The 14,776-nt window shown below is 39.1% G+C and overlaps 1 protein-coding gene across 1 annotated transcript in view; it reads right to left on the reverse strand.

Moving 5' to 3' along the window:
* Pi15 (peptidase inhibitor 15) overlaps nucleotides 1-13,307 on the reverse strand; it is a 20,661-nt gene extending 7,354 nt beyond the window's left edge. Inside the window, exons 1-2 of the mRNA XM_050165053.1 lie at nucleotides 13,137-13,307; nucleotides 12,261-12,570 (exon numbers count right to left, since the gene is read on the reverse strand). Coding sequence (XP_050021010.1) covers nucleotides 12,261-12,533 — 273 coding nt within the window. The 5' untranslated portion in view covers nucleotides 12,534-12,570; nucleotides 13,137-13,307. The remainder of the gene's footprint in view (nucleotides 1-12,260; nucleotides 12,571-13,136) is intronic.
* Between the last annotated feature and the right edge of the window lie 1,469 nt (nucleotides 13,308-14,776).

The following is a 14,776-nucleotide window of genomic DNA, read 5'->3' on the forward strand; positions in this document are numbered from 1 at the left end:
TGTGTGTGTGTGTGTGTGTGTGTGTGTGTAGTACAGTGCTGGTATATGTGTTGTACATGTATTTTCATGTTTATGTAGACATGTAGAGGACAGAGGTTGACACCCATTGTCTTCCTTAGTCACTCTCTACCTTTTGATTTGTTTCTTTGTGTACACAAGGATTCTCTGGGCCTGGAGCTGGTCCATTTGGCAAGAGTGAATGGCTATCAAGTCCCAGAGATTCTCATGTGCCCACCTTCAAAGCTCTGAAATTTCAAGCCCGTGTAAATGTACCTGACCTTTTTATGTGGATTCTGGGAAATGAGATAAGGTTAGTCTCCATGCCTCCAAACCATCAATCTCCTAGGTTATTTTCATCCTCTGAACTTGGAGCTAACAAGTTAGCGTTGAGTTGATCATAAATAGGGTAGATAAGCTTTGAATTAAATATTTAAGATGGGTTATTCTGTTTATTAATAAATTAAGAGTAGCTTGAGCTAAACAAGTATCTTGAGTGTAAATCACATGCAACTGAAACACTTAGCCTAAGAAAGAAAACAGAATTCAAACTGATGTCAACTGAGAGATAAGAGGAAAATGAAAAGAATGCAGGATCCTCTTCAAGTTGGGAGATCCTTTGAACCTGACCCAGAGATATAAAATTGAGACAAGAAATGGTGCTTCATGGGAGAGAGTTGGGAGAAATTTCCTGTCTTATATAAGTCAGAAGAATTGATGATATTAATACAATACAAATAAAAGGCTGTCTTACCATGTGACCTGTTGGGAAGTATTCACTGTGCTAATAAACAAACGTGGGACACGATGGCACCTGTGACTGTGTATTTGTGTCCAGCCACTACTACTGGCTAATAAGAAACCATGATTGTTGGAATGTAACTCTATATAACTGTAGACTTGTTTGGAGATATTTGTTTTTAATTCCAAACTATGAAGTATGGAAGTGTGCAAAAGGACAAAATACCTTAAATATGTGGAAAGGGTTATCAAATCAGGCAAAACAATGAAACAAAAAATAAATTATTAAATCTAAAAATAGAGTTTAACCATTTAATTTTCAAGAGGTGGACATTAAATAAATATGTGTTTTCAAAAATATTCTACATTCATGAAAAGAAATCCCTTCCTAAAAACAATAAATTGAAGCTAAAATTAAGGAAGAAATAAGAATAATAATTTAGAACACCATAACCAACCTTGGAAAAACTATTGTGTATAGTGCAATTGTTTTCAAAGACAACATACTAGAAATAACAATATCCCATTGAAATTTTAGAGATAGATTTATGATTAGGATATGGATAAGAACACTATCATAGAAACAAAATGGTATACAGCATGGAATATTCTAAGTCATTTATTTTTGGATATTAATATGGGCATCTCTTACATATTTGGATTGTTTTTTTGTCATTTTACCATTTTCCACAGAAAATGTTTTATTTTTTTAATGACCAGGGTGATCTGATCCTTTGTGTTAGATTGGGGAGAGGGTGCTGACTTGCAGAAGCCATAGACAAATTAAGTGATGATAAAATTATTCCTCTGGAGGGCAGTCAAAGGCATCAACAGAGTTTATGGGCATTAACAAACTCATTTCTGTTTTAAAATTGGTGAACTTGCTTTTATTAGAAAGGAATGTTTGTGAACTGCCATTGAAGGAAACTGAGATGAACATATAAGAGTCATTGTTAAACTATCTAGAAGGCTAGCAATGAGCCTTGGATCAGCAGGGGAAGACACAGGTGGGATCAGAGGTAAAGATGCTCAAAGGGCAGATTCAAATTAGTCATTAGATGAATTAAACAATATTTCAAGGATGATACCTTAAAAGATCAGAATGAGGCAGGTAAAAGAAATAAATTGAGCCAGCATGTGGCCTCCTGTAGCCTCAAAAACACCAAGACCTCAAAATGTATATAGAACTCTCTAGGGAAAGATGAAGACAATGGGAAATGTCTTGTGGATACTGCTTTATTTCTTGAGCAAGATCTCATTATGGAGCTTAGTACCATCCTACCAACATCTCCTGTGAGCTGGAATTACAAGTGTGCACTACCACAAGAGGATTTGTGGAGATGACTTGATCAACAGCAAGATACACTTGTTTAGGGGCTGGGAGCTTGGATGTTGCCAGCATTTATGATACGCTTTTATTATTCCTATTATGTGAATTTGAATTGTTTCCTTTTCTCTTCATGTCCATGGGTGGTGGCAAATAAAGAATGATTGTCAACAGTCTTTAACTCAAACTTCAAGCAAGAAAAATTTCAGATTATATTATATCATATAAAGAAGTCCTGTTTCTAAAATGTGAATGGTAAAAGATTGCTCCTTTTAGTACATGAAACACATTTCCAAGTAAGGGTCATTCTGTGTTACAGACATTTCCTGCTGATAGTATCCATGTATTTTCAAAAATCAGGAATTAAATGAGCATTGGAGTGAACTGTATGTTAATATAGAAATTATCCCTGGAAAAAAACTCTTTGTTTTAATCTATTCGTCCCTTCCTTGTCTCTTGACAAAGGTGTGGAGATTTGATCCACATACTATAACCTCAACTGAGTCTCAAGTCCTGAACTATGAGCTTTTATTGTTCTTAAAGCACCTCTTAGAGTTTTCTGCAAAGTAATGCTTCTAGAATATTCTTTGGATTTTGGAGAAGGAATATGTAGCTCTACTTAGACCTTTTGAGACAAATTCCTAATTTAGAGACATTGGATGTGCATACATGTAGTACCAACTTTAATGTATTAACTTTATTCACCAGGATGGCATTTTAAAGCATGACTTCAGATGTAGCATTTCAGAAAAATATCATTCCAAAATCCCAAAATTATAAGGATAAGAAACTAAAAATCATGGCAACCCCTTTTCATCAAGCCTAAATTTAAATGTGTATATGAAATCTGTCAATCATCCAAAGATTGGTAGCATTATCATAAAGCAATTCACCTATATTATTTTCCAAGTATAGAGAGTACAAGAATGATTTTATTTCATGTTTTAAATTATTTATTATACTCTCTGATATTCTCAGGGGAAGTACATGTAGGGAAATTTGCTATCCAATGAGGCCAAGAGCAGGAAAGATAAATAGACAAAAAGTAGCATGTACTATACTGCACCTCACTGGCGTGTGCTGTAGTGCATTGCTGTTTGAAGCATGTGTGCTGTCTCATAGAGCATTTGGATCAATTGTTAAAAGAAGAGATTTATGCTCTCTGAACTCTGAATTTCCATCTCTAAATGAAGAAATTTGTCCTTATCTCTCAAGTGTGTGATGAGAATAAGTTTGATACAGAGACTAAAGGATATTTATCATATCTAGGACTAGAGTTCACCAAATAATATGAGTTACTATTGTTGGGAATTTAGAAACTGTAGTAAGGCCAAGGGGTTGGGGAGACACCTGAAATGGGAATTAGTTTGTGAACGTCTTTCATGAATTTATCAACCATTAATCTCTACTAACCAGCAGTCCAATGGGGAAAAAAAAAAGAAAAGGCCTGAAGCCACTGAAAAATTAGCAATGTAACTGTGTAGAAAGAAGGCACTTGCTCATAAGAACAGTAACATTGGGCAGATAACATTACAGACTATTTTGGAAGTTGTAAGAACATTTTCCCTCCTTGAAGCATTGTTCAACACCTGCTTTTTACTGTAAAGTTTGAAGTTATTGTTGATCATTTAGCAATGACCCTACTCTTCAGGGTGAGGCGGTGGGGTGTTATACACCACTTGTCATATGACAGTGAAGTTTAGACTGCCACAGGGATTTATGAATGGTCCATTTCTTCCATTGATTAAATGTCACAATATATTAAAAATTTGTTGTGAGGCTACCCTGATGTACACATGCAAATCCCAGATCATGCACTGCCTCAGAGTAACCTGTCTGGCTACTGCTGCCCACTAAAAAATGGTTTCCAAAGAATACAAAGAGACAGATTTGGGAAGTGTTCATGTTTTACTAAATCATGAAACATGAAATAGTAGGAAAATATTAAATAATATTGTAAACATCTTTATAGAATAACATTAAAAAATAACATCCTTAAATAAAATCTTTGTTTGGATTGATTGCTGTGAATTTAAAAAATTTCCTGAAAAGTTAATTCCAAAATCAACATATTGAATATCCCACCTAGTTTTGTCTAAATGTTTGTCATCTGCTTTGAGCACTATGGATAACAGCACAGGAGCACTGACATGCCATCTCCTAAGCCATTGTTTAGGATGCATTTGTGCCAAGCTTTTTCTTAAATGGCTTAAGACATCCGTTTTTATCTTCCCATGTCCCTCCTCCAATATAATCCTTCAAAAGTTCCCAGAGACAATCAAATCCCTCAAGTTTATAATCACTGCATGTCCTTGGGTTCTTGTGGTACAGTTTTCAGATATACTAAGCTCGCAATACCAGATAGTCTGCCTAGTAGTTTTCTATATTATTTTTAGAAGCCCTTTGATTGTTTTCCCAAAAAATTCTTGTCCCAAGTGAGCTGAAGTAGCTTGGCACCAACTAGGTTCTTAAAACAGATTTGGATTAGGGTGGCATTTTCTTGTAAACATTCTTAAGTAAATTCCTGTAGACAGACTCCAGTCCAGTTTCCATGACACTCCCCTACCTGCCTCACAGAGAATGCTCTGTTCCTCCACTCAAACTGCATCCCCATCCCACATTTTCTTGGTGGAAGAATGCGCCTATGAATCTTCTCACATCTTATCTGCTTTTCAACTTTCATAGCCATGCTCACCATATGACAATCCCCTGTCACTCCTTGGCACCCTAAAATGTGTTGTCTCTTGTGTTCTCTGACTCAGAGTAACACAGTTGTCCCCCTCAAAGACAGAGACGGGTCTTGACTGCTCCATCCTGTAAATATCTCTCTGCAACTTCATATGAATCACCCTTTATGACCTGATTTCCAAATATTTCACAGCCCCAGCTTACCCTGTTGCCTCAAACATACTTCAGGTTTCAATTATCTCTCACCAACCCTGTCATGACAGACTCTGACTGGGCGTCCTGTTCCACCACTGCCTTTTTCCATTCCTTCTTTACCCCACGGCCAGAACGACCTTTCTAAAATTCAAATACAATCATGCAATTTCCCAGATAAAACCTTTAATACTTCCCCTGATCTTATTTTTTTAACCCATTCCCTCCCCTCTTCCCACTCCTTTCACCTCCTCCCCCACCCCCATCCACTCCTAAGGGAGGGTAAGGCTTCCTATGGTAAGGCTAACACATTGCTTTGAGGCAGGACCAAGGCCCTCCAAAGAGAATGGGTTCCCAAAAGCCAATACAAGCAGTAGGGACAAATTCTGGTCTCCCTGCCCATGGTCGCACAGTCTGACGCAGACATACAGATGTCACCCCCATTCAGATGGCTTTGTTGGGTCCTATGTTGGTTCTCCTGCTGCCCCATCAGAATTGGTGAGCTCCCATTAGCTCAGGTCAGCTGTTTCACTGGGTATTCCCATCATGGTCTTGACCCCTTTGCCCATATTATCACTCCTCTCTCTTTTCAACTAGACTTTAGGAGCACATCCCAGTGTTCTGCTATGGATTTCTGCATCTGCTTCCATCGGTTGCTGGATGAAGGGTCTATGATGGCATTTAAGATAGTCATCAAGTCATCAATTTGACTACAGGGCAAGGCCAGTTCAGGCACCCTCTCCACAATTGCTCAGGGTCTTAGCTGGGGTCATCCTTGTGGTTGTAAGTATCACTAACAGAATACAAAAGATGGAAGAGCGAACCTCAGGTGGCAGAAGGAATAGATTCATTGGTCATAGAAAATTTAAAGCCCTTGCTCTTATAACAAAGTCAATCAAGTTTTTTAGTGTTTCCGATTTCAATATTGTAATACTAAATTCTTTTAAACATTAAATCTGAGCCATATAATTATACCACCCTCTATCATATATAACACTCTAGTGACCACAAGGTCCCCCTCTCCTTATTTTTTATTTATTTATTTTTGGTATAATACATATTAGTCTAATATTTAGCCACATCACTTTTGGAAGCTGGCACTACTCTGCCACCTCAGTCCATGCATGGGATAGATCTCCTGTACTCTGAAAGTGGTCAGTAGTTCCCCTGCTTTGACATGTTGCACACTGCCTTGACCACTTCCTTGATAGACATACTGCTTCTGTCTGTGTCTCATTGCTCCCCACTCCAGGAGACTGCCTAAAGTGGAAGGAGAGACTGTTCCTGCCACCCCCATAGTCATATACTCTAACCAGGAAAGCCACACATTTCTTAACTGTGGATTGTGGGACAAGATGGGACACTACATCCTATAAAGCACTCAGAAGAAACACACAAACTTACTCTTACTTTCTAGTTTGTGGAGAAACACCACTTGCACTGAGATTGCAGCACTGAGTGCTGGGAATCACAGCCACCCGTTAGGTTGCCCATTTGGTACTCACAGGTCCTCTTTCTGCCCACTAATGACATGGTTCAGAATCATGCAATTTTAATATTTTAACATGTCCACTTTTTACAATCTCTAAGGAGAAAATGATTTTGCCTTCAGATGTGGAAAAAAGAAATAAAAGGACATAAACTCCAAGGTAGGACCACCTTCTTTGGTGTTCAAGGAACCTGCAACAGACTGTGTCTGGGAAGAAAGCACCTACAAAATGTGTCTGGTCTCTGCTAGAAGACCAGACACCCTAGTCCCTATCCAGGAGAGCAAAAATACTGAGCCCTGTATGTGCTAACAAGTGCTGTCCTGTCCATCAACATGCTTAGCCCACTGCTTCCTGGCAGTGGTTCTTCCAGGCCTTCTAGAAGCCATAAGAGCACTCATTGAAAAGCATTAGATGAGACACAGCAAAGTTCATGTTTTCCCAATAAAATCAATTACGTTATACTTTCCAACAAGAAGATGTGCTGCCTGGCCCATGAAGCATTGCTTCATTAACAAAAAAGGGCAGGGATAAACATCAAGACTGCTTTGGAGAAAGGATCATATTGTATATTTTAGCCTAGGCTAGTACTCCCTGCCTAGCCCTAGTTAACCTTGAACTCAGCAATTTTCCTGCCTCAGATCTGACATCATAATTTTTAGTCAACCTCAGAAGAAAGGAAACAACAGTGGTTTGAATTATCCACATTCTCTTCCGCATAAAGCCTAGATAAATTAAATTAGCATTTTTCTTTATTCCCAAGTCACAGATTATCATTCTAGGCCAACAATGTGTTGGCTTTTACCGAGGTTGGATTAATTGCCTCATTCATTCACTGAATCATGCTGTTCCTTTACTACCTACTATTTGGTAATAGATATGTTTCCTTTCCTGAGAAGAACACAAGAAACCTTTTGTATTTAGCTCAGCAACTCAGATTTGCCGGCAGCAAACATAAGTCATATGATAACAGAAGTGATTTGAGCTTCCTGAGATATCATTGCTGTTTTCTTTCCCAGCCCATTTCTAGCATAGCTATCATGTTGTCCATAACCTGTGTTTCTCTGAATATCCCTACCATGTGTGCTGCAGTTCAATTACATCCTTCTGTTTATCTCTGTGTATAGAGGAACCACGCTGTTCTTTACCCTTACCTAAAAACCAAGTACTGGTCCTCAGCAGTCACCACCTCCTAAGTATGCTCTGACTTTCTCATATGGAAGAAGCCTTCTTTCTTTTCTTCTTTTTTTTTTCTTTTTTTCTTTTTGGTTTTTCGAAACAGGGTTTCTCTGTAGCTTTGGTGCCTGTCCCGGAACTAGCTCTTGTAGACCAGGCTGGCCTCGAACTCCCAGAGATCCGCCTGCCTCTGCCTCCCGAGTGCTGGGATTAAAGGCATGCGCCACCACCGCCCGGCTAGAAGCCTTCTTTCTAAGATGTCTTTCTGCCCTTGATCTCAAATGGAGCACTCTTACTGATCCTTTTGCACCAGGCCTTTGTTGCACCTCCTAGGCATCCTGGCTGGCTGCTACCTGCTCATGGCTTGGATCACCCCTGGCTTTGCTTTCTGCCACAGCCATCACACCTCTTGCAGAGCATCTGTGTCATGTTCTCCTCTTCCACAGAGGTCTTCACCATTTTCCAGCTGGAGGTTTTCAGTTCCACCCCCAACTCTTACGCCGTGTTTGTTTCATGTTTATTACAGCAATCTCCTACAGCAGAGCATTATGCTTGGTGGTTTTACTCCCTATTTGCTTTGTTTTTACTGTGCTGCTTATACTTTAAAGACAAAGATTTTTATCTTTGGATCCCTTCCTTTCATAGAGAGGTTTTGGTTGTTTTTCTAAATTAATGTACTCAATTGCTCTGAATCAGAACATCCTGCAAACTGAACTCTGTATAAGTTTTGCAAATTCATTCTTTGGGGGATAATTTTTATTCTAAGAAACTAATGTGGCTTGTGGTTTAGAGTCATGGTTTAAGCTGCCCTTATGAAGAATGAAAAGCAGCTGGTGTCCAAAGCTCCCTGGAAATTAGTCAAGCAGCTAAATGAAGAAAGGGAGCTAAGAGTGCAAAGGTTTCACGTGCACAACTTACGTTCTATCTGCATTGCTGCTTATGTAAAAAGACTCTGTTTTAGAAAACTAAGTATTACACACAAGGTGTGTTTTGTTAAAGTCACAGGCACTATATAAACATGGTTTATAACCATTTTGTGAAAGTAAACCTTGATGCTCAAATTTCTTTTGTATCATTTTATTGTACACAGTCTAAGACAATTACTTAAAGAATCTGATTTTAAGAGGTTTAAAGGATTTAAAAATATTTGTTTTATTTCAAGTGTGTGGTGAAATATCATGATGGGAAAATGCTAAAAGAATAAAGGTATCAAGATTGGTGTTGTTTATAAACATATAACAATTAGGGTTTTGTCTAAATGTAATAAAAATAGGGGCTCACTGTCTTTACACAAAGAGTTTCAAAACTCAATAGAGAAATGAAGGAGAACAATCATTAACTTCGTACCCTGTAGCCCTAAGGTTAGAGAGTTAGCAATAAGTGCCCACATGGCTGTTTGTCAAGCTTGGTTGTGATATGAACATAATACAGACATGGAGGCGACAGAGAGCATAGCACCTCAGTGGAACGATGAGGTGCACATAGCTGTGGACATGAAAATGTCCTTGAAAAAACTGTATTCTAATACAAAAGTCTTGAAAAGGGTGGAGGATGAACTGGTTAAGGGGGATGGATTAGTTAAGGCCACCTCGGATAAAGAGAAACTGGACAAATGGCTCAGCACATTGTAGAATAAAGGAACTCCAAGACAGTCTAGCACAGTTAGAGAGCACTGAGCCAAAGCCATTCTTTTTTTTCTGCAGCAGATACTGGAGAGAATGATTTGAGCCTGCAGCAGGTGACTCAGAGAGCAAATATTTGTTAGGTAGTGTAATAACATACCTTGAGTTTCTGAGGTGTGTGCTACAGGTTAGGAACTGATCTAACTTCCCAACTGATGCCAATTCAAATCAGTGTTGTCAGTTCCCACTGAGATCCAGATTTCCACCTAGCTTAAACACTGAGTCATTCGGAGTACCTGCTCTAACCTCCAAGCTACCTATTAATATATGCCTGCCAATGAATTTCAGCACAAGGCACCCAACCGAAGCAATTCTATTGATGGATTGAAACATAGGATCATAAAAGTGAGAAAGTGAGGCTATTTCTAAACTTCTCAGTGTTCTCTGTCTCTAGTCCTTTGCCCTGCTCTTTCCTCTGTGACTTCCCTCATCTGTGAATAGGAATTCTCTTCCACCTGTCCCAAGACCATACACTCCAACAATCCCAGTGAGCACCTCATCCTGGAATTGAGCTTTATCTTCATGACCTCATTACTTTCTAGCCTGCTCTTGCCGATTCGTTTATCTGGTTTGTTATTTTATTACCATCCAGAGGCCAAGGAGATTTGTTGTTTTTGTTCAAGAATGTGTGCTAGTGGCTTAGAATGGTGCCAGCATAAGATAGATGCTATGTAAGCACTGTATGTAGGCTTCAACCCACAGATTTTCACATGGTCCTTGTTTTGCTTTATAAAGCATAGTGTTTTGGCTATGGTTTTTCATTGCATTCATTGAGCTAAAGAAGATTTGTGAATATATACTATACAATTATCCACTGTGTTGGGTTATCACAAAATAAATCAGATGTAAAGATTCTGATGCCTAAGAAGAAAGCAATGAGAGAATGATAAACAGAACAAGAATAATTTATAATCTTTTCTGGAACTTTTATGATAACATATTCTGATATTCTCAGAGATATCCTTCAATGGACGTAGACTGTAGTTTATGAATGAAGAGACCCCATCCCAGTGTCAGTCTGGACAGCATCATTCTTTGGTCACACCATCTGGGTTTAGTCATTAACATTTCTGGGTCTACATGATTTCACTTGGAAAACTGTGATCACAATCCCAACTTCAGATGGCAAATGTGGGTTATCAAATGAGGTCATCAGTGGAAACAGCATGGGCTCTGGCACGAAGAGACAATTAAATAAATGCATAGGGAGTGATGTAATCCTTGATAAGAAGTTTTTTTTTTTTATTCTACCAAGCTCTGTGTTCTGCCCATGCTACTCCTGGTGACCTCTTTGACCTCAATATTCTTAACGTAGTGAGTTACATTATCCCATTATCTATCGATTGCTTATTTTGTACACTGTTATTCCCATTAAGGAAAAGGACAGATAGGCAAAGTGGGTCTTAGAGCCACTGAGGAACTTGTGTGAGTCCATAGTGAGTGACTTAGCTATGATCTAAACCAAGAGGAGCTTACTACCAAACCTGGCTCAGCGGTCATGGTCTTCATTCAAGGATTTGTATCAATATGATCATAGTCAGAAAGCACTCCCTGACCTTGTGGGCTAGGTACTGTTCCTTTCTGAGCTCACACAGACCTCAGTGTTTACTTCTTTCACAATCTATAGTAGCTTTTGAAACATATTTGCTCCTCTGTCTAAGTGCAGCCTTCCTGCGTGTGGGCAGCTGCTTCTGCTTTTAGAACTTGAATAAGTTCTCACTGAGTCCCTTTCACAGAAAGTTCAAAGAAACCCATTAAAGTTTAAAGAACAACTCTGTATCTGTGAGTTCTGATCTTATTTCTCTGCCCTCAACTCATACAGTCCTTACAACAGTCCCTTATAGCAGATGCTGACTGCATTTTTATCTTAGAGAAGATGAGAGCAGAACACACTAAGTAAAGCGCTTATGCCACCTAAAAGGACAGGACTAGAACCTGAACATTTAGACTCCAGCATCCAAAATCTTAATCATACCCAAGACTGATTATATCCTTTGTTAATTTAACAAATTCTAGTAAAGGTCATTTTAAGACTCTAAATTAGACTACTTTCATGAACTATGATTCCCCTAGATTTATTCACTATGTCTATGTTTTTTGTGACATTTTTGTGTCAGGTACAAACAACCTATTGAGAAAAAGCAAATGGTTCTAGAAGCTGACACCTATTGGTGGCCTTCATTGCATTAAACAAACTCCACACTGTGATCTCGTAAAGTGAAACCCTTTAAATCATAACTTTGCATGACTTCAAAAGCAAAAATAAAACTTAGCCCGACTCGTTCCTTTTAATACCAGCTTAATATTTTTGCTCTCTAAGTGAAATGATTTAAACATAGTCTATTTTTAAGAGCAAGCAAAGAATGTGTTCATGGCAACTTGGAACTGTGTGCAAGTAAGTGTACTGGCTTCCCTCTTATCTGAAGGACTAAGTCTTAAATCACAGGGAAGCAAGAAAAGAGCCAACGTGTTCTCTTAGAATACAAATAGACTAGTGTGGGTGAGAGCTTTGTCCAAGAACTGGGAGAGTCACCTCGCCAGGAATAAATCAAACACATGAAACCTTCAATTTCAAGCAAGATTCTCAAGAAATGTTTGAACTGATAAATATGACTTTTAGATTCAGAAAACACAGAAAAAGAGCCCCATGAAACCTGCTTGGAAAGATGACTTTGCAAATGTGGGCAGTCAGCATACCCCATTTTTTTTCCTTATAGAAAATGTGGCTTGTCAAGATTATGAAACTCACAGAAGAAAAGTCTATGTACATCCCCTCCCCGTCTCTCTCTCGCATACATTAACTCATGAAAAAACACACTTTAGCACTTGGGAGATATGCTGAAACCTTTCCCAAGATCAAGTATGTACCCTGTACCTCTTGACATACAGTAACTGTAGTCCATTTCAATCCTACTACCCTAAAAATTTCAATTTCTCACTCAGAATTCAAGAAAGAAGGATTCCTCTTACCATATATTCCATGTTTGCTGCTGGTGGGAACACTTTGCCCCGAACTTGATTATGGTAATCAAGAATGGCGATCATGTCATTCTGCGAGATGTAGCGCTTCCGCCTGGCTTTAGGGATACCCGCAGACTGTAGTGGCGCGCTCAGGGCTGCTTCAATATCAGTGAAATTATTGGTTGGCGGGGATGAGTCAGTGGAATTGAGTAAGACGACGGTACTTGCTTCACAGAAGAGGGACAAAAGGATCGCAAGGCTGACTGCAGAAACTGCTATCATTTTGAGGGGTGGAAAAGAGTTCCCCAGGTTTGTTTTGCTTTAAAGAAAAAAAGTATAGAGTTAGGGTCTTTAGAAAAGCAAGCAAGCAAACAAACAAACAAGAAAGAAAAAAAGAAAAAAAGAGCCATAGTTTAATGGATTTACAATGTCATCACTTGGGAGCATAGCTTGGGTTGATTTTCTCCCAAAATCTAAACAAATGTCTCTTGAAAAGAAAACTCCGGTAATTTCTACACTATGTAGAATGTGCTATGAATCAAAGCCCCTAAGAGAAGCTTTCCGAAGCTAGGGAAAAAGAAAAAACTAAACCACGTGACCACTTATCCTGAAATGAATGGAAACCTTTTGCCCCTTTGCTCCAAATGCCTGAACTGAAAGCTATATCACTGCATGCCTGTTTCCAGTCAGGAATCTTTAGCAATGCAAGCTGACCTTGAGACAGACAAGGAAAAATACAGGTAGCCACAAAAAATGTGCTGATAATATGTCCCAGGCATTCTATAAACTGAATGACAGAACATACAAAATCACCCTAAGGAAAAAAAATGTGAGTTGCTTTACAATAATGCATGCAATAGAATCTAGTTGAGCCAAATAGCTTACCTCTGCACAGTGCGAAAATGAATACACTGTTCCTCCAACAATGTAAGGTTCTTTGTTAAGTTGTAGCATGAACTTGTGTAAAAGGAGTGTGTCTTATTACAAGCTCTCAGAGAGCAAAAGCCTGCAAGGTTTGAATGCTGCTGGCTACAGAAGCAGCTAACAGCTTTTATATGTCAGTTCGCAAAGTCCAGAAAGGGCAGGCTCTCCTAGGGTCTCTCAGCCAAAATCTAAGGGGAGGGGTTTGGGACAGAGGGAAAGAAAAAAAAACAGTGATTGGGTGGCAACTTTTTTATGTGGGTGGTGAGGAAATTGAGTCACACCCACGGCTTACAAAGCACAAACCATAAGACACCCCTCCCCCTTTTTCTCTGAGCATCTACCTTTTCTGTGAGTGGTTAATTTTTCTTTCTTACTATTCTCTAGCTCCTGGCTCCCATACCAAAAAGAAAAGGAAAGAACTGGGGGGAGGGGAGAACTACAGGACCGAGAGTTCTTGAAAACACAGATGGCTGAGTAACAAGCAATACATTTTTTTTTTGTGGCAGCAAATGACATAGCAGCTGAAAAAAGCAAGAAGATATTAAATCAAGAGATCAACTCGCACAGTTAATCTGGGTGGCCACAAAAATTATTCAGGAGGATGCCAGGCAAGTCAGTAGTCGCCAAACTATAGTATATGATGTTAGGATAATAGATGCCCCATGGCTGTGCTCTCTGTCTCCATGCGGTTTTATTCCTATAATTTATATGTTCATGCTCCTCGCATTCCATCTTCCCTCAGTTTTTTCTTTCTCCAAAACAGGGCAGGCAGAAAATTACCTGCCTTCTACCTGCCGTTTGTAAAATGGGAATTGGCACTCACGGAAACTGACAGCAGCCAAGATAACATCTGTTTCAGGTTTAGTAGCATATAGTTAAAACCGTAGACAAAGAACAGCTGAGCTTCTCCAGCAGAATATTAGAGAGTGCATTGGAAGACCACGAAGAACCTAACAGCAGCAGCAGCAATCAAAAGGGACTTGCTAAGATGCACTAGAACAAAATCTGTGTCTGGCAGAGACAAGAATGTAAATACTACTATAATCTGTAATAAAAAGATCCACCATAAAGTTATGGCTCATTTTCTCTTTAACAAAATATGGACCATTTACAATCAGTCAGAATGATATTCTGAGAAACAAACTGTTCAGCCTGCTTATGGGACTGTCCTCTGCATGTTTCTGCAGGACGAGCACCATGTGAATTCACAGCCATCAAACCAATGAGCATGTGGCAGACTGGACTGGGAGCCAAGTTTCCTAGGGTTTGTTCCCAACCAGATCACCCACAGTCTGTGTGGCCCAATGGTTGCCTTTAACTCTTTGTGGGTAAATTTAAATTTTAAAATGACAGGGATAACATGTGCACTCTTTGGTGAGGCAGACTTAAGTAGTTTTCTAATGAGGGCAGTTCATGATCTGTATCAGATCGGTGATTCAGCCTGAGTGAATTGTGATGAGATAGCAAGGGTAAGTATCAGAGTTCAGGTTTTGATGCGGATTGGACTTCTAACTAAAGTGAAGTCAGTTTAGGAGAACTTAAGTTGTAATATTCAGAAGTTAAAACAATGAATTCATAAGCACAGTGAAGTTGAAAAATCC

This window comes from Alexandromys fortis, unplaced genomic scaffold (assembly GCF_014885135.2).
Source record: "Alexandromys fortis isolate MF-2015 unplaced genomic scaffold, M_Fortis_MF-2015_v1.1 scaffold_135, whole genome shotgun sequence".
NCBI lineage: Eukaryota > Metazoa > Chordata > Mammalia > Rodentia > Cricetidae > Alexandromys > Alexandromys fortis.